The 27,607-nt window shown below is 46.1% G+C and overlaps 1 protein-coding gene across 3 annotated transcripts in view; it reads left to right on the forward strand.

Annotated features, from left to right (window-relative positions):
* Window positions 1-27,607, forward strand: part of SH3PXD2A (SH3 and PX domains 2A) — a 257,272-nt gene that overhangs the window by 48,877 nt on the left and 180,788 nt on the right. For all 3 annotated transcript variants that reach the window (XM_050335381.1, XM_050335398.1, XM_050335388.1), the window contains exon 3: window positions 23,981-24,056. In XM_050335381.1, coding sequence (XP_050191338.1) covers window positions 23,981-24,056 — 76 coding nt within the window. The remainder of the gene's footprint in view (window positions 1-23,980; window positions 24,057-27,607) is intronic.

Consider the following 27,607-nt stretch of genomic DNA (forward strand, 5'->3'; position numbering starts at 1 on the left):
CTGTATCTTCTTTTCTTGCTCAGACTGGAGTCCATTTGAATGCTGCTGCTATTGATCATTGTTACATGCTCTTCTGTACCAACATGCCTCTCTCTGTTACCCCAAGCTCTATCAAATAGTGTAATGTCCACTCTCATTCCCAGTTAGGTGGTTGTAACTGTGCCATGTGCCTGAGTGCCCTGGGTGTCACCAAGTCACTATGATTTGAAACAGGACCTGGTGGCTTTGGAATACAGGCTTTCTGGTGCAGAGCAAAGGGGGAATCAGTACAGGGTATCTGCAGGGTAGGTGCCTGATGAGATTCTGATGGAATTGTGTATATTCACTGCCATTAGTTGATTTGGGTTAATTGCCCAAGTGGAGACCTACAGCCCCAATTCTAGTGGTCCAGTGGAGTCTAACTCAGTAATGACTTTTTGTAGGACCTGTAATAATTTCATGTTGTAATGTTCATGCATTTAGCTCTGCAGGAGCGGTGAATGGACAAGCTCAAGCATGCACTAAATTTATCAGTGGTGAAGAGTATAGGTAAGAATGCAATGGGGCAAGTGTGCTCCTGCATTTGCAAATGCTGACTCCTAACCCTCAACCCACCAGGCCTTTTTAGCAGGATGAGTAGAGTCACCACCTGGTCTTCCCAGCCATCCACAGAGTCACTCTGTGATGTGTGACGCTCTTTTCCGTAGATGTCACCCTGCACATGGCTCCTAGCTGGCACTGTGGGAAGGGAAGGGAAGGAGGGCTGGTGCTGTGGCTCCATGCATGATGCAGCTTGCCCCTCTCATGGCGTGGGAGGTTTGCGTTGAAAGGATTCCCAGGGGGTGTTTCTGTTGAGCCACGCGTGTGCGTCCGAGGGTGCGTAAGGAAACAGTCAGGAAAGCTGGAGGAGAAAGTGGGGTTGAATAGGGCAGGGGAGGAGGAGGTAGGGAGCAACAGTATGGCAGAGGGTTACTACATCAAGCTGTGGTGCAAGTGCACAATGAAACATAAGGCAAAGGGGAAGAAACAGGCATTTCTCTCACTGGGCTCTGTTGACAGCAGAGAATCTGCGGTCAAAGCATCTGCCTCCCTTTGCTCTGGGCTGTGCTGGCCTTGGCTGGGATGGTCTGGGTTGCAAGGGTCTAGTTTCTCCTGCTCCTGTTCCTTCAGTGTGGGATCCTGGCCCTGCTGTAGAGGTTGAGAGCTGCTGTGAAATCCTCTTCCATACCAGGGGCCTGGCTCCATACCTGGCCCGTGAGGTTCAGACCCAGTGCTTGGCTTCAGAGCCATCCCTGATAGTCTTGGGACTGTGAGGATGGAGTTACTCCAACAGCTATGATTGCAGGGTTTGGTTTGAAAACAGGTTCCTTAAGAGCAGTATTGAAGCTGACTGGGAAAATTCAGAGGAAATCTGAACGTGACTCTGTCAACATGTCTGTTTCCAAGGGTCAGCGCTGGCTCCTTGGGGACAAATGGCACGTCCTTTCTTCAGAGTAAAGATGGGCCAGTTGTCCACTGCTGCTCTCCTGGACAGTGTGCTCTTAGTAGCAGAGATCTCTCGATGCCTGCCCTCAGAAAAGTAGCCCAGTGGCAAGCATGTAACAGGGCTTGCTGTGGGAACTGGGATGCCCCTGGGAAAAGTTAAGAGCTGATATAGTTATTGAGCTGGTAATAGTTGTCTCTGCTGATTTAAAGGCTATTTAAATACCATTTGTCCTTCTAGCCCTCAGTCAGGGCTGCCTTAGGATACCAGCTGGCTTGGGGCAGTATCTTTGTGTTTGGTGAATAAATGGAATTGTTTATTGTTTATAATTCTTATTTCCATCATTATTTAAATGTTTGCTTGGCAAAACAATCTGTTCAGCTTCCAGTATTTGTTTTTAGAGAGACTTTACACGTCAGACAAAGATGAGGGCCATGATGGGGAAATGGCAAAGTGCTTGCCAAGCTATGATAGCAGTGTATTCCATGAACAGGGCAAATAACCTGCAGTTGAGATGACCCAGCCTATGGGAACCCTCCCTTTTGAACTTCGACACTTGGGTGCTGTTGAAGCATAAATCTGACACTTGAATATTGTCCCTATGCTGCAGCCTGGGAATCTTCTGCATGGTGGCTGTGGGGGCAATATTGGCTGCTCAGCACCAATCCAGTACACTCCCTGCCTGCCCTGTGTTCAGGTCTGGCCTAGAAAGTGATGTGATGGCTTGTGGTGACTTAGCCAGCTCCTCAGGGTGTGACAGCAGCAAGGCAAGAACAGAGGTGATATCCACACCGCTCTGTCTCAGTGGTCTGAGAATGCAATAGAGGTGCCCTTCTCTAATGATAGGGAATGAATTTTGCTATCAAAGGATGGCTTTTCTTTTCTCTGGGGGCTGCTGAGGGGCAAAGGCAAGTCTCCCAGTGGTCCCACTATAACTTCTCACTATGCAGAGAAAGTTTTTTAATACCAGAAGCACCCACAAGAGTCTTACATGTTCTGAACAGGGTGGCAGTGGGGTTCTGGTTGGGTGGTTGCCCTGACCCCGCTGTGGAATGGGAATCTCTCAAAGCTGTGTCTCCGACAGTTGTGTCCTCCTCCATTCCCTTGCTTCACATGACCAGGGTCCTGGACCGCACCATGGCATCAGTGACTGTGATGGATGCTGTTTGGGTCATTGCACCACGTGAACATTGTTCCATACAATGCTGATATTCTCCTGGATGTCGACAAGTACTTATTTCCCTGGCGTTCATATCCTGCGTGTGGAGTCAGTAGTATTTAAACATTTCATCACACAATCAAGACGCTTTCCCCTTATCTAACGCAGATTAAATACTAACTCACTTCTAGGGTCTTACAGGAGCACAGCATCGAGTGGCAGACTGTTTTAAAGATTAATTTTTCCTGCCATCATTGTGTTGTCTTTGTGTGCTGTGCTACCCCAACCTCAGCTGTTCCAGAGGGGCTGCACAATTAATGATCTGCTCTGAGTGCTGAAGGGAATTCATCCTCTGCACTGATTTCCTGCCTTTTGCAGCCTCTGAGCAGATCTTTGTTAGCATTCAATTTGTAGTTATTCTTTAGGCATGCTTCTGATCCTAGAAGTAAAACAAAGTTTAATTAAGCTCCAGGCTTTATATGTAGTTAGACAAATGAATAGTAGTGGGATGTTGGGTTTTTTATTTGGGTTTGTGTTTTTGGGGTTTTGTTTTAGAAATATTCGGAGCAGTGCCTGGACAGTGTGTGAGCCGTGGTAGGAAATTGCTTTGGAAATTGCTACCCCTCAAGATCCTAAGGCTTGGGTTTTGGTCTGCACCCTTTGATGAGGTTTGGATTGCACATTCAGTGCCCTGTAAATCTCACCAGCCAGAGGAGAGGGTGAAGTCCATCTCCAAGGTGTGTGATCATGCTGGGACGGCAATGACTGATGAGTGAGAGCTCACAAAGCAGTTTCCCTGAGAGCCCCAATCACCACAGCAGTGGCTGTGGAAACTGTCCTGGTTAGCAGCCCCCAGCAAATGGACTGGAGCTTTGCCTGGCAGAGTTATAGATACAGTCAGGGAAATCTCAGAAATGAAATGAGTGGCAGAGCTCTGCAATGGTGAGTTCTCACTGCTTATAAAGAGCCCAGTGAGGTGTGTTTTTTGCAAGGTGTGTGGACTTTATCAGAGAAACCTGTTCTAAAGGCTCTCTGCCCTAAGCTTGCATAAGATTTGGAAAAGGTTTGTGAAGGTTCAGCGGTGATGCCAGTTCTTGGTTCATCTTCCCTCTCCAGTTCAAATCTGATGGCTGAAAAGTGATGCCACTTCACCAGATGCTCACGTATTCATGTGAGAGTATTTTTAGACTGAAAAGGCCTCTGTGGATATTATTTGCAAGCTAAACCAAATTGCTTTATGTGCTTTTTGCGTGCATGCATTTTTTATGAACTACCTAGAAACAGTTTAACTTGGGTGGGTTTGTCCAACCCAAGAATCTCAAGGGAGTGCTGCAGAACTGTAATGGATAGCAGATTTCTCAACAGATGAATTTGCAGTGTCTGGATTATAGAGGGTTTATAAAGGGTTAAAACCATTCTTTTGGGAAACAGGAAAGTTACCTTATGCTCTGATATCAGATACTCTGCATCTACCAACTGAATTACACAAGCTTGTTACATGCAAAGATCCTTCATGATCCTTGAAGAAACTCCACTTATGGACCTCTAGCAGGCACAGAAAACAGTGAAATTGGTCAAAAGGACTATTTGCTGGAATTATTCCTTTGCTTTCTAGACATTTGGCTTGTGTAAGTTATTCTTGTTATCAGTACCTACACTCCCCACCTATCACTGATGTGGAGGAGGGTAGGGACTCTCTGGTGTGGGAAGGTCTCTCCTGGATACAGCCACAGAGAGGAAAAGCAATAAGTTCTTCCAAGTGAACTGAATTGATTTACTTCAGCTGAGGAGTATTCAGACCTATTTTCATAGCTGTTGGTTACTTTATGTGTTAAAAATCAAATGTATCAGGAGCATTAGTTCCTGCAAGGTTATAGAGATAATGGAAATCTAAAAACATGCCTGAAATTGCCAAAAATTCTGAACCATGACAGAAAGTTTTGGTACTGGACCCAGACCTGCTGGTTTTGTGCCTGGACAGTATCTCATACAAGGGATTATGCAGAATAATGGTAAAATTGGGCTGAAAGCTTTTTTTTGTCAGAGTATGTCAAGGCTCAATGTACACCTCCCGTGTTATCCCTCCTCCATCTCCATTATTGTGGTGTTGGAAGCTCTCATCATATCCCATTAGGTCTCCACAGCAGGATTTAAAGCTCAGCCTTGGGAGCAGCCCACTTGTTTGTTAATCTTGTTCCAGGTTTTGTTTGCTGGAACAATAAAACACGGGGGAGCGGTTTGGCTGTGGGACTGGCCCCAGCCAAAGCTACAGCTCTGGGGCTGCTGGCCTCACACAGGCAGCAAATTCCCCAAGTGCCGCTTTATTAGCATATTTCCTCTTACCAGAGATCAAGATCAGCCTTTTTATTTTTTTCAGGAATATCTGTGTGAAAGTTGAATTCCTCGACAGGATTTTTCTGTGGCCTTTCTTCCCCAAAGCACTCAAGCCCCGAAAGTTCAGGCATGACAGTTCCACCCTCTCCACTACATTGCCGCTCTCCCCTAATCGTAGTCAGCTTTTAATTATTTATACTGCCGGAAAATCGCACGGGGTTCACACCCCCAGCCCTGAAACACAATTCCACTTTTGTACAGCGAATACAATCCTTCACTTTCATTAAGTGTGCAGAGACCAAGATGAGAAGTGCCTGTTGTGTTCGCATCCCTTGGCTCAGGATGAGAAGAGCTGGTTGTTTTCACAAACGTCCTAAATAGCCCTGCAAGGGTTATGCGGAGTTTATTTACATTATTGCATTTAAGTGCAAATAGAAAATCGCCCAGACATAATGGAAAGTTTATGCAGGGCTCTGTCAGGGCTCTTTTCCCTGTCACCTCACCCCTCCTGGCTTTCTGCTCCTACAGGCTCAGATGTGGGAAGGCCATGTCTGGAAGGAGCCAGTAGCTCTTGGTCCTGTCACACCAGAGTTTGTCTACAGGACACAGAAAAGCATCAACTGGCATCTCTTCCACTGTGGACTGTGCACAGCCCTGGCTGCCTCAAAGAAGGCTTGTGATCAGGCTCACCTGAGACTGATTTATGAGCACTGGGTGCTATTTGCTTCTTCTGTGTAGCACCTGAATCCTTTTCATCATCAGCCTATGGAGTGTGAATTTGGGAGTTTGTTTTCCCCTTATTCCCTTCCTTCTTGCCTCACGTCTAAGCAGGTTCTCCTTTTCTGCAGCCAGAGTGGTTTCTTGTCTCATGCAAACATATTCCCACTGCAGAACTGTCTTCTGCAGTTTCCACTTCCCCTCCTTCAGGGGAAGCATCGAAGTGGAGCAGTCAGGGCAGCAAAACCCACAGAGGAACCACGGTGCTGAGCAGATGTGTGGTGTAGTCACGCAAAAAACAAGAACAGTGATGCTCTGAGGGAAGCGCAGTGTCCTGCACACTCATTCCTGGGTGTCCTGTTGGAACAACTTTCAGTTAAGCTGAGGGCTTTACTTTCCTTCTCTAGAAAACTTTTGTTTTCTATTTCAAAGGAGAGGTCTGGTCTGTAGGATCTGTGCAGGAAAGGGAGGGCTTGAACTCCTAAAGCGTGTCAGGTCCCTTGGCACTGCCCTGGCTGACCCACACCTGTCACTGAGCATTTACCCACACAGGTGCCCATAACTGAAGTTTTTTGAAGCTACCCCATTTCACTGCTGGGTTGGAGTTTGCTCTTCCTGTCTGTGCCCAGGAGAAGCATAGCAGAATTGATGGTCCTTTTGTATGTCTGCGAGAGGAGGGTGCACTGGGAACATTCCACAAGCATTCCTGGGTCCAAACCCCAGGATATTTATTTTGGGTAGGAGCTGCAGTTATATGGCACCTCACAGTTCAGACCTGCAGCTGTTCCTGGTGGTGAAAATGTGTCCTTTGATATGGGACTCGTTCAAGTTCTTTGGAACCCTGTGAGGGTGTAAAGTCAGCAGGGCAGGGAGCTGCAGTGCAGTGAGGAGGTTCACATTTCAGAGTGGAGCAAGTTGTTGATAAGTTCTTGATGGCTGGATCTGTGAACAAGCTTTCAAGGGACTAAGCAGAGACCCAGAAAAGCACCCTAGTGTGCTTCAGGATAATTTCTGTAATTCTGCAGTACAAGCAGAATTGAAGCCGTTCGTGGGGCATCAGTGTTGATGCAGAGGTGCCTCTGATTCACCAGGTCAGTCAAGGGCAGATTCCAATCAATTCAGTGGTGCTTTTGCAAACTGAGGTAACATCGGAGCCTTGTGCCTGGGCCTTGATGCATTTGGTTTTTTAGGGGTGTGTTAAGAAAACCAGTGAGACTTGCTGAGCTGCTACTTCAGCCAGGTGTTTTGAGACAGGTGAAGAACAAACCACAAAAACACTGTGAGAGAGAGGGGAAAATGCCAAATGGGAAGAAATTAGAAAGCAAACCAGAAAAGGACTAAGTGAAATGATAATAAGGAAAAAATTCCTTCCAAGGACTAAGGTGAGTTTAATGATCGAAGTTTTGTCTTACAGGGAATACATCTTATCCACCTGGAGCAAAAAATTATTTCACAGGCTTTTCTTTTTACCTGGCTAATCTCTGGCTTCTGACAGCCCAGTGAGGTGGCATGTTTGGGCCTCTCTCTGGTCTGGGGATCTTTGAAATCTAAGTCCAGGCTTGTTCTGATCACAATAGTGATGTGCTGCTGCTGTTTGAACAAAACTGGCACGTGTCTTCCTGGTGAAGAAAATGTATTGTGGGATGGCACACGGCAAACACCTGTGTCCTTGTAAAAAGTCCAGGTTATCTGGTAGTTTTTAAGTGCAGCTTTGCAAAAACGCTCTGTAGCCATGTGTGATGCCTGTTGTGTTACTATGCTGAGGGTTAGAGGGTGCTGGTTACCTATATGTAAGGGTAAGATTTAGCATTTGATGCTTCAGGAGGTGGCAGAGATTCCTTTGCCGTTGGGATCTGGGAATAAGGCAGGTGGAGCCATAAAGGGTGGTGTGCTCCATGAAGGTGGTCCCTCGTTATCCTTTCAGAAAGGGAGAAGGTTGCAAAAGCTGTTTCCAGGGTGGAGAGTAGTCCTACAAAGTTTCAGGTTCATTCTGGGTGTGGGACAGCCCTGAATTACACAGCTGAGTAGGGGTTGCTGTGGGCTGTAGGAGCACTAAGGCTGTCAGTTCCTGCCTGTTGTTGTTAGGAAACCTCATGCTGAATCCTGTTCCACTCTTAGGTCAAAATATATTTCATCGCCTTAGTGTGGAAATGTTTTTTGTGTAATTAGGAGCTGGGAGTCTGCGGTGTGGAAGAAGGAGTGGGGAACTTCTGGTGTGGCAGGAAGGTTATCTGGAAATATATACACCCATAAAATGGGGGCTATAATCAGCCCTCCTGGAGAAAGTTTATTCATTAATGTTTGTAAAATGCTTTGAAGTCTTTGGCTGGGAGTCTTTTTAACAGAGCCAAATGTTAGCTGTATTACAGTAGCTAAGCCAGACCTTAATGACCACGTTCCCTCTCCTCCCCCCAAGCCCCCAGACATTTCTGACAGGGTTTGGTGAAGAAGTGAAGCATCAGCAGAGTGACCAAAGAGAAGTTAAGTGCTCAGCAGAAATATAAATAGTGCTTTTCTTTCTTATGTCTTGGTCCCATGGACTCTTGTGGTCAGGAATGGAATTTGTAGAAGGGATGAGGAGTTTGTTTCCGGGTTTGTACCGTGTTACCACAGTTGGTAACTGTTTAGGGTCCCCTTGTGTTAGTACTCACTGGTGCCCTTTGGGCATTTAAAGTCATCCCAGCTTGTCTCCATGGGAAGCCACCAGAGTGAGACTGGCATGCTGGAATGGGAGGGAGACCTGGCTGTTGATGGAGCACATGGCAAGCAGGGGAAGGACTTTGCTGGAGTGCAACAAGGAGACCCCAGAGGAGGACAGAGGGGAGAGCTGGTTTGATGGGCTGCTCGTCAGTGGCTGCCTGTAAATGCCCCTTGCTCCACATCTCTCCATTCCTTACAGCACTGTCCATCCCCTGTCAATAACAGAATAGCATTTGCCTTTTGTTTTGCTCGACTCCTGATGTCAGGAGGTGAAACTTGGTGATGGCATTGGTGGCAGCAAGGGGCTTTTTTGTCTTTCATGTGAAGTAGAGTGGGTTCAATTCATGCTGTGTCCCCAGCGTACCTGTGGATGAGACTCCAGCACAGAGGTAAGCAGGTAAATGAATGTCAGGAGTCACGATGTAAGGACATGTCCCAGAGAATGAGTTACTGTCAAAAAATTGTTGTCTGGGCTTGCACCCGTTTGCTCCGGGTGGCAGCTAGGAACAACTCATTAGCATGACCTGGTGTGTCATGTGTTCAGACACCGTCGATAACTTCCCCAACCAGCTCTGACACCCTGGCTTGTGGCACATTGATTCCCTGGCCTCACACAGGGTTAGGCTGGGATGGCTTCTTGCCTTGGGGACTGCACTGAATAATCATTGCCTGAAAATTTGAGGTGCCCACATGTGCCTTGGTATGGGGGAGGCTACTCTGCACTAGGATGGTGGGTCTCAACTGGGTGACAAAGGAGATTTCTCCAGGCAGAGCACGCTGTGTTGTAACCACCCTGTAGCAAGGATGCTGGAAAGGGGCCTTGGCGAAACAGAGAAGAACCAGCATCTTCCCCAGAAACCTGATGTTTCCAATGATCTGTCATCCTTTGAAAGCACCCTCTGACTGTGGAGCTCACAGCCAAAGACTGACCCAGCCCTTGCCTCTAATCTCGTGTTTCCTCTTACAGTCCAGTCCCTGGAAAGACACAGCTCTCCAAGAAGACATTCCAGGGGGGTTTAATCACTGCACTCACTCCAGCCCTGCTGCGCTTGTGGTCTAAGCACCTGCTGTTTCATTTAATTAGCAACAAATGGGAGCGTGGGTTGGGGGGAAGAGGGAGCAGCACCCTGGTGAAGTATTTGCTGCGATGTAGTGTATTTTATTTCGGGTTCGGAATGGAGGCCATGAGGAACATTTTCCAGAGGGCTCCATAAACCACCTCTGTTCACAGGGTGATTATTTGAGGAGGGAGGGGAGTGTGGATTTAAATCGGTGCCGCTAATTTCTGCAAACAACCACATTATTTTTAATTCATACTCCAGACTCACTCCACCCATGGCTTGATGTTGAGAGCTGTGAATTTTCCACATCATAACAAAGTCCCTCTATAAAAGAGAACCCTATAAATATATTTTAAAAAATTGATTTCAAATACATCAGGCTCTCAAGGAAGTCAATATTCAGAATGGAAAACTAACCCTTTCCTTCCCTCATGTTATTTGTATTTCAGTAGCACATACCAGCTTTGAACAGAGGTATGTCTCTGTGGCGTTAGAGGCTAGAAAAGGCATGAGAAGCCACAAGCCCTGATTGAATATAAGTTGAAAGACATAATCCCTTTGTTCATCATGATTAGTTAAGCTCCGGAGCTCTCTTGAGATAAATGCATTACATTGCCAGCAGCATTTTACCTGTGTAGGGAAGGGACATGGGACAACTGGGAAGGGAGACTTCAGGATTGTACCACTTGTGGTGGACACTGGCTGTGTCCCTGCCTTTGGGAGATCAGCAGCCAGAGCTTGGTGCAGGGAAGGTTACAGTCACTTCTTCCATGTGCTCCAGCCCACCAGCACTGGGGGCTGTTTTTCTCCATGGGGGTGGCGAGTGTTGTCTCATACTTCTGCTGGTGCAAAGTGTAGTTCCTGGTCTAAGGGCACATAATGTGTTTTGGCCTTTTGTCTAATTTTCTTAGAGTGGTTAAAGCACCACAAGAGCTGCAAAAAAGAACACTATTTTATACAGAACACTGTATTTTTTTCCCCTGCCTTGACTAAAGCAGAAGACCTGGGTTTTAGAGATTTGTGCTTTGGATTCCCTGTTCTGAAAGAGCATTCAGCTCCCATGGATTTTGAGAGGATGAATTAATTTGTGACTGTCAGGCATCCAGATGCAGCGGTCGTGTCGAAACTCAGACTGATCATTTTGTTCTCTCGTGGAGTTTTAAATTCAGACCTGGGAATTTTGTTCTGATCCAAGGACAGTAAAAGTTAACAGAAGATTCTCATCTTGTGAGATTGTCATAATCTCCAACACCAGAAATACAGAAATTCTTGCTGTAGGTCCATCCTACAGGCTTTCAGTATAAGAATAGAGTATTTCAGTTGGAAGGGACATACAGTGACGATGTAATGGAGCTGCCTGACCACTTCTGGGCTGACCTAAAGTTAAAGCAAGTTAATGGCATTGTTAATGGCCTCTTAAATACTGAGAAACTTGGGACATACCTACCACTCTTAGGTAGCCAGTTCCAGTGTTTGATCACCTCTCTATTAAAGAATATAAGCCAGTTCGTAGTTTGCGGCAAACTACATAATCCTTGTATGCTCAGTGCTGTTAGTGTGGCACCATAATAGCTCCTGGAGACTTACCAGTTGGGAGCTAAGTGTAAGAGAGGTTTCCCTGGGAAAGGAATTTGGTTGTGCCTGAAAATCCAGTGGCATCATGAAGAAAAGTTGCCTCTGCGTGAAGTGCCAAGGCATGGAAAAGGGGGCCTCTGCATCCCAGAAATCATTGATTTTGCAGAAATTGGCTCTTTCTCTTGCTTTCTGGAGTATTTTCATTGTTTTTTTCATCTGCCTGCAGGCACTCAGGGCACCTGCATGTGTCCTGGCACTGTCAGACTCCTGCAAATCATCATTCTATGGAGAATCAACCCTATAAACCCCCAGCAGTATCTCTTCCTCATCTTAGTTTTTCCTTCTTTCTCTATGTTCCTATCTGATGATAGAAATAAGTTCTTTCTGCACGGTTCAAATATGGAAGCAATACCTCAAGGGACACATTCAGAGTCAGAATATAAAGTCTGGAGTTCTTTTTCTACCTTTGACATTTGAGAGATGCTTTTAAGTAGATGAGATACTATTACAGTGTCAGCCCATCTGTCAGCAGAAGCATTGATGTATGAATCCTATTCCTTCGCTCAGTTTAACAGAAAGGCAAGTGAAGCTGTCAGGTGGTTTGCCTTGTTGCAGGCCTCAGTATGGCTGAGAAGGGAAATTTGTTTTCATTTTCAAGGCTCTGTTGTGCTTGCAGCGTTTAATGTTGTTCAGTCCCACATCCAGGCAAGGGGATCGCCTTCCCAGGCTGCTCTTGCAATTCAATTCCTCTTGTAATGGAGAACAGCCCCTTTGCCTGCCCCTTCACCTGCTGGCGCTTGCTTTCGAAACATGAGCATCTTCCTCCAGCTTCAAATCCTTCTCCAGGTTGATACTAATCTGCAAGGTTCAAAGCAGGGGTGAGATTTCAAAGTTTCCTTAACCACGTTGGATCAGTTCAGGCTGTGTTGAAAGCCTCTGTGTTGAAGCACATATAATCACATCTCTGCACCTGTTTGGGTGGAGGAAACTTCTTCTGAGTTTTATTTCTGTTTTTCTTAAGCCACTCTCAGGTTTTTTCCATTTCTGGTCAATGTGATATTCTCCTGTATCTGACCTCATGGAGAGTTGTGCACCAGCCCCAGATGAAGGGCTAGAAACTGTGAAATTATCTGCACCTGGCTGAAGAAAATAGGTTATTTGTGTGTATGTGTTTGTCTGGTAGTGCAATTTATTTGTTCAATTACTTGAGCCAAGATTTCCCCCCAAAGGAAGCCCTAATTAAGCTTGATAACTTTTCATCTGAGTTGCTGGCAAAGAGCAGCTCGCTGTGTTGGCCATGGGAGTGTAGTTGCTGCATTCCCTTGCCTTTCCTCTCTGTGTTTGATAAGGAAGGAAGGTTAGCAGTAGCTGTGCTTCCATGAAGCTGATGTCTTGCTTTCTGATGGAAAACAGGCCATTCTGTGCTCTGAAAGTTTTCTTGCTCCTAGTAGAGTGGTACATGGAACCCAATTTTCAAAGTTGCTTGTGTCCTGGTAGAAAGCATTTGATGTGTTGTTCCTCCTCCCCAAGTCCTCCTCTCTTCAATTATTTCTTGTTTGGTTTTTTTGTTTGTTTGTTTGTTTGGGGTTTTGGTTGTTTGTTTATTTGGTTTTAAAAAATTTATTTAATGAAACTTTTAGTGCTAGGTTCTGCAGATGGCAGGTGCAGTGGCAGCTCTCTGGACCTAGATCGCTTACAACCATAACGCTGAAGCGCTAAAGGCAGATCAGATAAAGAACCCTACAGAGGACACAAGAAAAACATGGGCTTACAAAACCAGCAGCCAGGTCTGGCACTGCAGTGCCATCAAACAGCTTGACTGCTGCTCATAAGGGCGTTTCAGGGCCTGGGTGTGGCCTGAATCTCTTTGATGCAAGTTACTCTTTTCCTGCATGTTCTCTGTCCAACAGCACTATCATGTGATTTCAGGGAGAGTCTGTGAAATGTTAATTCCCCACCTGAGCCAGAGGCTAGGGCAGAAGAGAGAGCTGTGTGGTACCTGCAGCTTGTTGGTTAGACTTGGACTTTCCAACACATTTTGTGATGATGTTTCCACAATCTGGGCATCCTTCTGATGTCTCTTTATTGTGGCTTTGTGTGGTGGAGAGGACGACAGAATAGACAAGTGCAAATCCACAGGGAGGATGAGAAGTAGCCCTGGATGCCCTGCACAGTGCCCAGCAGGGCACAAATGACTGTCATGCTTGTTTGCCCTGTCTGTCTGCCCCATCCAGCTTCTAAACCTAATCACAAGATGTGGAAAGGCATAGAAATCTGCATCCTCAATGGTCTTGTCCTGGATGGGCATAAGCCTGACCATCAAAGCAGTTTCTTCCCCTCAGAAATGTTTGGAAAGGAGTTGCTGGTGGGATGAGTTGTAGCTGTTGATTTTCTGCAGCTTGCTTTCCCCAGCACTCTTTCCTTGCATCACCTGAGCATATCTTGCATCATATAAGCAGTGTGTGTCGTTCAGCTGGCCACAGTGATTACATGTGTGGCCAGGCAGGCTGGAGAACACTTGTGTTTTCGTTTCACAACTGAGTACGTGCCTAGTTATGTACAAACTGTTCCTGGCGCTGCTCTGCTCCTCGTGTTATTGGAAGAGCATCTGCCAGAGGAGAACAGGCTTGGATGCTCACTGGCAAGGTGGACTTGTAGCTAACTGCCTATGGAGAAATGGGTGCTGGTGTCCAACCCATGTGGCTCTGCAGTAAAACCTTGCCTTAAAGCTCAGGAAGCTGCTGCCCTCACCAGAGACAGGCATAGCAGCTCTGGCTTTCAAGGCAGCCCTGTGCTGCCTGTGGTAGGTAACAGTGTACTGGGTACTTCCTGCACCTGGTACTGCTGACTGTGGTCTCACTGTCAGGTCTTGCAAATGCCACCAGGCAGGAATACAGGCTGGAAGCCTCCTGATGGGAGGATGGAGCTGGAAGGAGTCCCTCTCCTCCTGGATACAAGCATCTGATTCCATGTGCTATTTGTCCCTCACAACTTGCAGCAGTTTTATCATTTGCAAGTTTGGGAAAGTCACAGCCCCAACAGTATTTCTTGACAATGTGCCTGCACCACTTAAAAGCTACTGAGATTAAAAAAGACCAAAATAACCCCGTCCGTTGTCAAAGACCTCCATCAATGCTTTTAATAGCCTGCCAAATATTACATGTGATTAGTTGGTATAATACACAGAATACCATCTGGTCCGCAAGCGACGTGTCCGGAGATGGATGATTATTATCTGAATGAAAATCCTGAAGTAACACTGGAGCATGTGGAGTGTAACACAGAGGCCCTGTAAACACTTGGAGTGCCCACCCAGCACTGAGCAACACACGTGCAGCCTCCGTGGCCACCGGCCAAACCAGTCTACTTTCCCTGGGTTTGCTTTCATTCTCAATTAAATTAACAAAGCTCCTCAGGCAGACTTGTACTTACAAAAGTAAGGTTCCAGTCCCAGCCTCCCTTCTTGAGGTTCTGGGTTGTGTTTGTCCTGCAGGATGTGTTGTCCCTCCTTCCAATGCAGTCTTGTGTCATGGTTTGGTCCATCTGCAAAGACCCTTGGGACAGCTCTGCAGGTCCCCTGGGATCCTCCTTCTGGCATGGGCTTTATGAACTCAGATGATACCCAAATTCCCCTTTCATATTTAAAGGGAGAACGTTGTCCATGATGCAGATGGAGCAGGGATTGGAAGGAGCTGGCATGGGTTTGAATGTGCAGCAAAGGTGTCTGTGTTGTGTAATTGTGCTAATGATGGGAGGTCTCTTTAAGACAGCTTTTCTGATACCTGTGGACTTTGTCTCCCCTGCCCAGAAATAAATCTACAAAGAAAAACCAGTCTCTGAGATGCCATTGCTATAGGCACCAGTAAGGACAGATTGTTGCAAGCCTAGGTTTGTTCTTACATCGTATTCTAGCATGTAAATACTTTCCTTTCCTGCTTTGCAAGCCCAACTGAGCAACTGATGCTTGAAGTCTGTCCTTCCCATACACTGCACACCTTTGCTGTCCCAACGTGCCAGATGAGCATCCTGGGGAGATGCCGGCACAGCACCCAAGGCCGGGCAGTGTCTGAGCTGAAGGGCCCATGCTGGGGCTGGCAGATGGCTCTGAACTGTTGGAAACTGCCTGTCCTGCTTGCTCTACCTCCCTGGAGGCCTGGAGCAAGGTATCTGTTACATGTGCAGCTCTGTCTGCCTGCTTGGGTGGTGGGATTTGTTGTCTGTACTCCTTTCTAAATCCCTCCAAAGACGAGATACACATGTGTGGAACCAGATACGCAGGCAAAACATCTCGGGGTTTGGAGGTAGGGAGAGAGGGAGAAAAGAAGACAAAGCAGTCTCTTCTCAGCGTGGAGTTAAAACCTGTGGTTGTGTTGTGCTTGGCACAGTTTCTTCATTGTACTGAGCTGGGCGGTCTCTCTCCCCTTCTCCCCAGAGCTACAAGAAGTGTCCTATGGAGACGAGTAGATACCATTTCAGATGGAGTTTCTTAAGTAAAATGTGCCATTGTGTTCAGAGCTATTGTTTCTGGTTTCAATATTGAAGTTACTCATGGTTTCCAGGGGACAGTATATCAAGCAGAGCTAACAGGCTGTAGAGAAGATGCAGATTATGAAAACAGGGATTAAGTTTCATACATTTGGAGCTAAAGTCTCATCTCTCTCATAGCAGTGTAAGCAGGGGAGAGTCTTGCAGACTCACAAAACTCTACCAATTTAAGTAAGGGTGTGTTTTTGACAACGTTTAGTTAAAACCATGGTCACCACTGTGTGAGCAACAGAAGATTCTCTAAGGATGTATTCTGTGGGTGCAAGTTCAATGGCCAACCAGTGTATAAATCGGTTTTCCGAGCATTCCTGTGCTGGACTTTGCACTGATTCAAACAAAATCAGTTTGCAAAGATGGGGTCTGGCTGGCTGAGTACTCCCTGCCTAAAACACTGATGAAATAAACTCTTATCTCTTTATGAAAGAGGAGTAAGGAAAGATAGAAGAGGGCCCTGCATGACAGATGTGATTCTCCAGCCCTTGACACCCCCTTTACTTCTAGGGGCTGCCTGAATCCAGGAGGAGTCACACTGGCACACAAGGGGACCCTTAAATGAAGAACCCTCAAGATTCCATCCTAAATCCACTTGTTGTGGAGCACATCAGGAGTTTTGTTCCCTGGATAATCTGAACAAAACAGAGGCAAAACCAAACCAGCTTGTACATCATGCTGACAATACGTGGTTTGCATTTTTGCTAACAGCAAGGGTTGAATTAATAGCAGCACCCTGCTAATGACCTTGTGCTGCTTTTAGGATGCTCCTTCCAGCAGCCTGCTTGCAGCTCCAGTGCAGTGTTTGACACTGCTGCCAGGTGTTTCCTAAGGACCAGAGGGTTTGAAGCCCTGCAGCCTCCCATCAACCCATCCAGCCTTTGTGCTTGGCTGAGCTTCTCATGCTTGCTCAAATTCAGGGCAGGAGTTAGACACTTGCAGCCTTTGCACTGTGAGGCCTTTGCAGTGGCTCAGTAAGGTTAATGCATGGATAAACCCTAAAATCTCCAGTGTGGCTATGCTGTATTTCAATCATTGGCTTGAAATGTAAAGAAAGATGGAAGGTAAATATTTTTTAAAATTCCCAGGTGATGTAGGAAGTGGTGATTAATGGAAGTGACCTTGCTGCTCTGCTCCCTTTCAGTGAAGCTCTTTGAGTTGCTGTTGTGTTTAAAACTGGAACCTCTGCTTTGACAGTGCTGTCAGATGCAGTTCTTTTGCTGTCTGAAGGCCTGAGCTTGGTCCCACTCCCCTTGGTGTCCAAGGGCAATTGGCATTATTGCTGCAGTGTCTGTCACTGGAGCATGTTGGTCTCTTTATGCTTATGTGCAGTCTGAAGGAACATGGAAACCCTGTGGTTTCTGTACGGATATAAAGTTGTGGGATGTAAGGCAAGATGCTCTTCTGTTGATGTTAGCTCTTCTTCCCAGCCAGGATTTTTACTGTGACCTGCAGCGAGCCTTTTAGGACGTGCCCAAGTCATGCAGCCTGAGCACCTGGGCTGGATCAGGATAGAATCATAGAATCATAGAATAGATTGGGTTGGAAAAGACCTCCAAGATCATCAAGTCCAACCCCTGATCCAACTCTAATTACTATATCATGGCACTAAGGGCCATGTCCAATCTCTTTTTAAAAACCTCCAGGGATGGTGAATCCACCACCTCTCTGGGTGTGCCAGCTCTGGGAAAGAAAATGGCAAAATGCTTGTACTCCATCACAAAATTATGAGCCTTTCTCAGAGGCTAAATGACCTTATGGGGCATGGCATCAACATGGCTCTGACATCTCTCTCCATGACCCTGCAACACGACATAACTGCAGCATTCATCTCTCTGTGCCTGTCTAAAACAGGCATTGTGGTATGGCCTTACTTCCCAGGGATGCTGTTGGGACAAATCCACTGTAGATACCAGAGCAACAGGGGACGTATAATCACCATGGGCACATGGAGGAGTATGAAGTAGCCTTTGTCCAAGCATCTTCCAGTGTGGTTAAGTTGGATGAGGCCAGTCTAATTTAGCACTGGGGAAAGAAAATGCTTCTGGCAGGAGACTTCAATAGCTGCTCTGTGAAAGGACAGTGTGGGCTTTCTGAGAAGCTCTTCAGAGATGCACCAAGTGCCTCTGTCATCCCAGACCAGCACCTCAGAATGTTTTGCCAGTCTGTGTTAGCCACAAGTGCTGGGCTTATTCTGTGGAGCCTTCAGAGAAAGCTGCATTTCTCTATGAAAAATACCAAATGTCTCGGCTGGGAAACAGCATTCCCTGTTTTGATGGATTGTGTTGGGGAAAGACCCCCAGTCTCTGCTCCCCACTTCTTCTCCCCTGGCTGTTTTAGTTGGATACTGAGAGGTTTGTAAGATTTCCAAGATTTCTGGTGGAAATTTTTAGACCTGAGAAAGGCATTTTCCCTTTGGGGATTACACCACGCTGTAAATGTCTGTTCTCTTTATTTTTTTCTCTTTATTTTATACGCATTTCCCTGCTTTTGTTTGACTTTCTCACGGATCGCACTATATTTAATTCAGAACATATCCTATAATGCTGTAATTGTCAGGCATGTCAGCCAGTTATACGGATGATTTTTGCTGTAATTTTTTTCCCCTTCAAAATAAAAGGAAGCAGTTGCTTCTGCTTCTCAGGAATTGAGTTATTGGATTTCTCTTGCGTGCTGTGGCATCATGTAACATCAGAAGAGAGCCAATATCACTGGCTAACTGATATAATTATTCCTGTTGCATTGTGGAACTCGTTACTGCTTTAGGAAGTGATGGAGCTGCACCTCCTTCTGCTGTGGAAGATGTCAGTTATACATGTGAGTGACTAACAGATGGGCTGTACTGTTCCATGTCCTCACCAAAAGTTCTTCAAGTCTTTTGCAGACTTTTGCTAGTTGATGTTATGCTCAGGAATAGCTCAGCTCTGGCCAATTTTGAAGGGGTGGGAGTTAGGCAGACCTCCCGCTGTCTCGTTTCTGTGAGAGTGAATTGGTTTGTTGTTCCTTCGAGAGGGTGAAACAGAGGAGGAATAAAAAGAAGCTCAGTGTGACCCCTATCTCTAGAGGCAATTCTCTAACATCTGTATCCTGAGGAGGGATCTGCCTCAAGGGCAGCAGGTTCAATTCCTGTCATGCCTGTCCTTCTGTCATTGATCTCAGCAGGTGTGGTCCTGAACTGGAATAAATCAGGTCCTTCCACTCACGTCATGGACGTTCCACTGATTAACCTTAGCAGAAAACCTATCCTGAAATCAAACCACTGAAGAAGTGATCTTCTCTAGACCAGTATACAGAAGGTGAATCTGTGGAGATGGGCTCTCATATTCCCCCCTCTCTTGCTTGTTTTCACCTGTTGATTATTTAAGTGTTGATACATTACTTAATAACATGAAATCCATTTTCTGGAAAATGGCTTAAGTGAAAGACCCCCTTGAATGCTCTGCTTAACCAGGGGAATATGCTACAGATGGACAAACCACAAATGAGAGGATATGCAGATCTGAAACCCCCTGATAATACTTCTTCTATTTCTTTCTGTCCTGCTGGGTTTAGATGATACAGTTCCTCTGAATTCAGTCTCTGACTCCTGCTCTGAGGCATAAGGCTCAGAGCCTTTGATGCAGAGCAGGATCTCTTTTTAAATCTCATGCTGCCTACCTGAGATCTGTCTCACATTTTACAGGTGGAAAAGCAGAGACAGGACCAGAGATTTATCCATGGTAATGGGAAAACTCTGGCCGATGACAGAATTCAAATCAATTCTGGCCATCCTTTTCTTGCAGATCACATGGTTTGTAATTCAAAATATAGCTGATGATGCTGTAACCATCACTCCTGTCAGTGAGCAGCACAGCTGGTTTTCAGCTTCAAAATGAAAGGAAATTGCTGCAGCTCCTCAGGGTTTTAATTAATAACTCCTATTCTGGTATCTTACTTTCCCCTTCTCATTTAAACTTTCATTATCTGCCTTAGGGACTTTCAACCTTTTCTGATTTGCAGATGCCCTTAACTCCTCCTGCTGAGGGTGTCAGTTCCATCATCACTAATTTCAGATCCCTGTAGTATCTTTGCTTTACTTCCAGTTTCTTTGACAGACTCTTAGAAGTATGCACACAACCCCATACATTTACAGATGCCTCCTCTCCTCTTCCCCATCTCCTGTTGGCTGTAGCTCTTTCTTCCAGCTTAGGACTCTGAGCTCAGATCAGCCTTGTGAGAAGGGATCACCGAGAGCTGAGGTCACCACGTGCCTGATGCCTGACTGACCACATGTACTTCACTTTTCAAGTCCAGCAGTGGCTAAATTAAAGTTATTGTCAGATTGCCTCATTTTTAATGAAAAATGCATTTTCTGATGAGCACTTGGAAAAAGAAAAGCTAATATGGAATTCAGTATAGGAAGGATTGTAGTCTTGGGAACACTTGAGTGACCAAGAGTAAGGTAGCAAACTCACTGGATTTTCTGGGGCCACCTTTCAAAAAAAACTGCTGCTCTTGGTCTCTTGGTTTGATTTTCATTTGCTGGGACACTGGAAAGGTGGTAGTGAGGCCTCATTTCCCTGGGCAGAAGGTCAAAGTCCATCATTTTCCAGTGGTGGATGTTGTTTCTCTGGCCAAAGTAAGTGGTTTGGATGAAAGTCATCCTGAGGGTCTTCGTGTGTTAAAATAAATCTCTCGTGATTGCAGTGCTGGCCTCCTGTGGAGCTTTGATTTTTATCTGTGCAGGTGGCAAACCTACATCTACTTGAAAAGGAACCAGAAAGGTATCCACACTGTTAAGAGATTATGTGAGTGTCCTCATTTGCTCATTTTAAGAGCTGCTGAGAAGTTCACTCTCCTGACTGTAGGAGTTAAAACTGCTGTAAGGAAGGAAGGGGAGGAACTAACAGCACAGTAGGAACCCAGCTAGAGTCTGTGGTGTAAGGCATACATGGAGGTCAGGTAACTGTCTCAGTGGATTAATTGTAGGGATTTGGAATTGGCTACAAACTTCCAAAACCTCAAGACCAAATGAGTACCAAAGTTCCTGCTGGCAAATGACACAGGGTCAAGCCATTGAACAGTTTCTATGTTCATGTCCCCTACACTGGTTTGTTTGTAGCAGAGTAAAAGCTTCTCCTGCTAAAGGGAAGTCAACCTTAGTCTCAGGTATTGTTAAGTCCTCATATCTGCAACATATAGAAATGTTGTTTTATGGAAATGTAACCAAGGTAAGTAAATTTTAATAAGTAAATAATTATCAAGGAGATGCTTGGCTTCTCATCCTCAGAGATGCTGCTCATAGCATCCCAAAGGGTGGTTGTTGCTCTTTGTTAAGATTTTTAACCAAGTGTTATCATTACGAGGCAGACAGGGCATTGTCTGTAATTCCCTTGATTTTTAGTGAGATTAACTGCACTGATCATTTGCTGTCCACTGTAGGAAAGTCTTAATCTGGGCCACAGGGTTTATAGCAGGTCTTCTAAATGAGTTTAGTTCAGTAGCAAGAAGGAAGCTGCTTGGAGCAGAAGACAGGACTTAGGTAGGAAAGCTGTTGGCAAACCCAGAGAAGATCAGAGAGATAAAGTCTGGAGAGGTGATTTTCATGGTAAGTTATTTGTGGGCAGGCATCTGTTGTACCAGAAGCAGGAGTGGGATGTGTTTGTTCAGCCTGACTCCAGACATGCTGGCTGAATGTATGGGAAGCTCACTTCCCAGTTTCCATATACCCTGCCTGTTTCCAAACAGATCCTCCACCCTGTGATACAGGGACATGGTAACAGGTTTTCTGTGGTCAGGGAGTTGGAGAGGGACTGTCAGGACTGTCACACTGATCCATGGATGTCCAACCTCATCCTTCTCCATGGGTGCCCAGCTTTGAGTGGTCTTTTAAAGGAGCAGCAACTTTATGTCTCACCTTCACTTTGTACAAACGTGCATGTTTCCCACTGGGATATTGCCTCATATATTGAAGAAGATGAGAAATCTTCCATATTTCCTGGGGACTTTTCATTGGGACAGGCTGTGTCCCCATGAGTTGTGTTGATGGCCTCTTTAGTGCCCCTATCTCCCCCAGCTCCCTGCCATCCAGACCCTCCCAATGGAGGCGAGACCTGCGGGTGGAAAGTGTAGTCTAGGAAAGCTTAGCCAAACTCTTCCAGCTGCAGTTTATTGTATCTATTTTGCTGATATCCACCCTTTAGATAAATAGCACTCAGTTATACATGTTGTGAGTCTCTTGATGTGGTTAAAAAGGTTTGTATTAGCCAAGCTAATCTAACTCCAAGAATAACCATGGGAATTTGACTGTATCGGTTCCAGCTTGAATCAGTCACCCTGTAGTAAAGTGAGAATTGCCTTCCTGGCTAAAAGTGTAGCAACAGTGAAACTTCAAGTCAGTTGGTGGGGATTCCCTCCCCCTCCCTTTTTTTTTTTTTTTCCCCACCTTTGAACAAAACTCCTGCCCATACCTGACCTCAGACACCCAGAGCTCTACCTACAAGAAAACAAAATTTCCCATTTTCAATAAAAAACATGTCTCTGTAGGCAGAAAAGTGAGCTAGCTAGCAACCCACAAAGCTATGGTCTATTTATTTACCAGGCTGACTCCCTGATGGGGAAACATGTGGGATCTTTTAACTACTTCTCCCGCACAGATGTTTCTTCTACTCCCGAGTTTCCTCTTGATCTTTGGTTTGCTGTGCCATATGGTGAAAACGCTGGAGATGTTCTGTGCAAGAGGAAAAGGATTCTGTGTGCTTAAAACAAAACCAGTAAAAAATAATAATAATAAAAAGAATAAATTCTGGCTGCTTTTTCCCCAAGTTAGCAAAAAAATATTTTTAAAAGGAAATCTGTCGAGCTAGCAAAACCACTGTTAACTCGCACATCCTCACTGTTGGACATAGAGCACTGATGAGATTAAATGCTGGTTGATGAGCATCCCTCCCCCCACAGCTTTTCCTGCCACTTTGGGTATTTTCTATTGACCTGTAGATCCAGTTCAGGTGAGGAGATAGGGGTTCTGCAAGGGCACATAAGATGACTTCTTCCTTTTCTTTCCTTGCCTTCCTCAGAGGCCACAGGGGCTGCAGATTGTGCGTTGAAAGACATCTCTCCTGGCATGTTGGGAAGGAGCCCCGGGGCTGGCAGGAGCTTTGGAGTTACCCCTGTCCAAGGGAGCTGGGGTTTCTGTGTAGAGAGGGGACACAGGGCATTGCATCATACATCTGACGTGTAGGGGAAGTGAAATAGAATGTCAAGATTTGGGTACTTATCTTGGTAGCACCATGTGCTAAATGCGAGCAAAAGATTGCAATGGGGGGTGCAGTTTTCAGGGCTGGAATTGGTGTCTTTTGGGCAGGTCCATGAAGGTGCCACTGGAGCAGGTGCATCTTTCCTTGCAGTCTGAGGTTGTGCCTGGCCTTTCAGCTGGTCTTCAGCCTCAGCAGCACTGGTCCATCCAGTCTCATCACCCAAAAAGATATTGTAGGGCTCATTTAGGAATGTCAGGTCAGTATGCAGCTTTTCGAGGCTTGTTTGCATAGGAGGTCACTGGTGGTCAGCAGTCTGCTCCAGCATGCCCACTGGGTAATAGCCATCAATACCCCTTTGAGCTCCTCCAGTTGAAAGCTGGTTGCAGCTCTGCAGTAAAACAGCATCCTGAGCCTGGACAGCTCTTGGGGGTGCATTAGAAACAGATGGTTGTGGTGGGCTGGATTTGGAAGGTGGTGGGGCAAGATCTTAGCTGATGTGGGTGAAATTCTGGCTCAGGTGCTCTGTAACCTTGTGCGGAAGGGTGCTTGTCGTCTGCTGAGAGCACACTCACCTTGAGCTGTGCTTTGTGGCCATTCATGGGGCTGCTGTTTTCTGGGATGCTCTGCTCTCTGAGTCCTCCCTCCCTGCTGTCTGTTCTCTGTTGCTGTCCTCCATGTAGGGACTGCAGTGGAAGATATTCCCCAAAACTCCATCTCTGTCTCCCTGGGAGAACAGGAGTGCTCTTTTGTACTGGACCAAGGCAGTGGGCAGTGTCTTGCCAGAAAGACAGAGCAGGTGTTTTATGAAGTACACTTTAATCTGGTTGCTTGAACAGCACTTTTAGCCAGGCGGGTGGTCAGGTAAAACCTGTGTCTCCACCAGCACAGGCAGTCAGTGGATAGAGACAAGGCATGTGTTTTGTAACAAAGAATGGGAGCCTAATTTTAGAACAGCAGCAAGGCCAGGCTCAGATGTCAGCCTGGGCCCTGTCCCAGCTCCTCTGTGCTGCCAGAAACTTGCCCTCCCTTTCTTGGAGCGAACTGTTTCATACCTTTTTATGTATAGGCTCCCCTGCAACAAGGCAGAGTAATTCCCGCAGTTGCTTTTGTTTTAAACCACACACAAACCATGAGTTCTCCTCGTCCGAATGCAGCCAGTCCATGTTTTCCCCCTAAGATGTTTGTTGTGCTTCCTTTGCAGATGCAGCTTCTGGACAAGTTCCCTATTGAAGGAGGCCAGAAAGACCCCAAGCAAAGAATCATTCCTTTTCTACCAGGTAATGCTGTGGGGAAAGCCCTAAACAAGATCAGTGAGAGCAGTTGGAGACTGCAGTTCCCCAGCTACTGTCTCCAGTGCTTTTCGTGACCACTCTTATAAATGCCTTTTCCCTGGGAGCTCATACATCCAGTCTTGTGATACCAGACCTCCACCTCCTCCTAAAATAACTGGCATGGTGTTTAGGGCTCCCAGGGGATCTTACATCAGCTGTTCAGATTCAGGTTGGATCATGCCCTGCCCCACAAAGGGATTTGATGTCTTCTGGGGGGCTGTGTCTGTGGGGTGCAAACTGGCAGCCCAAGCTTGGGCCACCAATTGGGAGGCCGCTGGAGACCAGAGCCAGAGTCTTTGTCATTTCTGGATTCTGTGGCTCTGCAGACACTGTTACTGTGTAACAAGGAATGAATAATTAGAGTGCCACTGGGATATAAGGGAAACTGAAGGAAGGTTAAATGCAAATAGGGATTTCTGCAGTGCTGGCCAAAAAGATATTTACTTATCTTTTTGGCCTGAGCCACTGTCCCTTTGACAGCTTTCGCAGAGGGCCTGGACGTGATGGATATCCTGTCCTAAGGGTAAGAGCACACACTTCTACACAGCCTCTTCCAGCAGCGGCTGCAGGGATAGCACGGGGAGAGGAGCCAGACCGCAGCGTGCTCTTGGAAGTGCACGCTCTGGCCAGCTCTCCATTGTCTGACTGCACGATTCTGGCTGTTGGCTAAAAGTTTGGCTTGCTGCACTGCCTGCCAGGATAAATGGAGTATTTTCAGCCTGTTTAGAGGTCTATTCTGTCTTTAGCTATAAAAAAGCTCTTCCCTTAAGGTCTGTGAAGAGAAGCTGGGATAAAAGGGCTTAGTCGTCTCCAGGAGCGTGCTGCGGTCCCCAATGCTGTGTGCAGGCAAAGCAGCTGCTCCAGATGTGTGGTGAGCACAGCTCCAGGACTAGCAGGGAAGCAGGGACTTGGAAACCAGCAGCACAAATACATGACAGAAGCATCGTAGCTGCAGTAGGGCAGAACAGCCTCCTGGCAGCCTCCATCAACCTTGTGGAAGGCAGTCCCAGGATCAGGGTTTGCTCTCTGCAGTGTTCTGTGCTGCATTCAGACCCTCTGCAGCCAGGGGGAGGGGACATTGACCTCCATTTCCAACCTGGGATGAGGAGAGTAGTCCAAGAATAGGCTCTCTTTCCAGCTGTGCCACCAATAAACTCACAGATGTTTTGAGACCTCTGTTTGATAAGAATGGATAGTGCTGGCCTGCCTTTCATGCTGGAAAGCATTTTGAGATCCTTGAAAGCACTGTACAGGAGTGCAGATGGCTTCATGCAAGGTGCTGTAGGAAAATCTCTGTCTGCAGGTAGCAGTTGTTCCTCCTGTATTGACTGCCAGTGGCCCATTTGTTATATCCTAGAAAAATGTTGGCTGGCTGCAGGTGACTGTCTGCTGCTCAGTCTTTGTGCAGCTCTTAGTGATCAGTGTCCTCATACATGTGTGTGTGATATTTGGGGAGGGTGAGATAAACCCCATATGCCCATTACAACACTTCCTACCCTTCCCACCCTCCAGGAACATGAGGGAGATGGTACTGCCACATGTCCTCGAGGGGAAGAGTTATATCTGGAAAACATTTGGGTCGACTTAGTGTCCCAAAGAGAGAAGCTGCCAGAACAGAATAGACCTCAGCTGTGTTTAATTTAAAATTTCTGTGATATATGTTCTACTTTTGATATCGAATCTCTGCCTCTTTCTTGTTGAACTGCAGAGCAGCCCTTGTTGCTTTCCCCGGGAACAAGGTGACTCAGCTAAATGTCAAACAATGTCAAACTCCGTTAAATAAACTGGCTGCCATAATTAGAACACGCATGGCATTTCTGCAGCTGGAGACGTGGGTTACGGAAACGAATACCTGCCCATAAACTCCCTGAATTAAAAAACGCCAGGGCAGATGTTTGTACTTAAATCCTACTTTATGAAGATGTTATGGTCTTGCTTGCTGATTGTGGGCCTGATTCAGCCAAGCTGGAGTGACTCTGCGTGCTGGCTTCTCAGTGCCAGGGGTTTGCCTGGTTTAGGAAGCTGACATAGGGCATCCTGTGACTCCTGCTTGTCAGCAATGCCATGGTGCTCTCCTGAAATAGTAATTAGTGTTTGTGTTGGAAACCTTTTACCTGTAAAACCAAGGAAAGTGTAATAGAGTTCAGAGCCTTGCTGCCCAAGGAGAGACCATACTGGGTTCAACAACAGGGAAGTACAGATTTTTTTTTTTTCCTCTAGACACCTTTATCTTGTTTTTATCAATTTCTTTCTTCATATGTATTTACCCTTACTTCCCTCTTACACAAGCAAGGACTCTACAGCTTTCACTGCCATGAAGAGGTGCAAGGAAATGATAAACAGTGCCAGGTAGTCCTGTAAAAGATGTCCCGTGGACAATTTTGTAGTTTTGTTTCACTTTTTGAAACTCACTTCTGTACCTTCAATTTTTATGTGATTTTTTTTTTTTTTAGCCATACTGAGAGGACAAAACTGATATTTTTGTCTCCTTTCCTCATTTTATCTTCTACCCATGAGTTTTTCCTTTCTTCTCTCTGATTTCCCTTTCTACTGTTGGAAAAGTCTGCATCAAGGGAGGCTGGGCAGAGAAAACCCCATAAAAACCCCTGTTTGTGGCATGGCCATAGAGGATTTTGATAGCTGGTGGTATGATTTTTTTTTTTTTTTTTTGGAGGGAGATTGTGGAAGAGTTAAAATAAAATTTGCTGGAAAAATCCCTTTCTAGATCAGAGGTGGTTTATCACTTTTAGGAGACATGGATGAAAAAGTGCTGTTTGACTGTACCAGTGTGGCTGTTGTTTGAGCCCATTTGCAAAGCATCAATTTCTCTGTCATCTCTCCTGCTGCATATCTGAAAAGCAATCTTTGGATTGTGGACGTGAAGTTTTGCTCCCTCCCTGTCAGATACTTTCATAGCTGCATACGCAGAGAGGAAGTGTTACGGATTTGGATTCCCCAATTCACAGATCTTGAGGTAATTAATAAAGGAATTTCATCTGGAAGGAGAAGACTTGGTCTACTGAGCTTCTGGAGAGCACAGTGACAATTCAAGTGGCAGAGACAGGGCAATACAAGTCTGAGATTAGCAGTTTTGCAGTAGTTGACCCAAGACTCCAAGGCTTGCATTGTTTTTCATTTCTCTTGGCACTAAGTGGGAGAGCCATCTGGAGGCAAAGCTGAAGTGGGAGGGATGTCAGCTTTTCTTCCTCCACTGTGTCTTCCAAAGTGCAGCCCTGGGGCAAACGCACTGCATGGCCTGAAATCATCATATCATGCTGGGCTGCAGACCCCTGCCTTGGAGAGAGGCTTGGGCTTGCCACGTCATGGAGGGCTGGGCATTGATGATGGCAGCCCCTTGCACTTCCCATCCAGATTCCAGCTTGATTCCTGCCTGGGCTTCAAAGCAATTTTGACTCCCAGTGGAAGAACAGGAGTTTTTTGCATAGGATGTGCTGGAAGGAGAAAATCCTTGCTGAGTGCTTGCTCTGCAGTTTCCC

The sequence above is a fragment of the Myiozetetes cayanensis genome, unplaced genomic scaffold (assembly GCF_022539395.1).
Source record: "Myiozetetes cayanensis isolate MyiCay16 unplaced genomic scaffold, myiCay2020 scf10, whole genome shotgun sequence".
In the NCBI taxonomy this organism is placed as follows: Eukaryota; Metazoa; Chordata; class Aves; order Passeriformes; family Tyrannidae; genus Myiozetetes; species Myiozetetes cayanensis.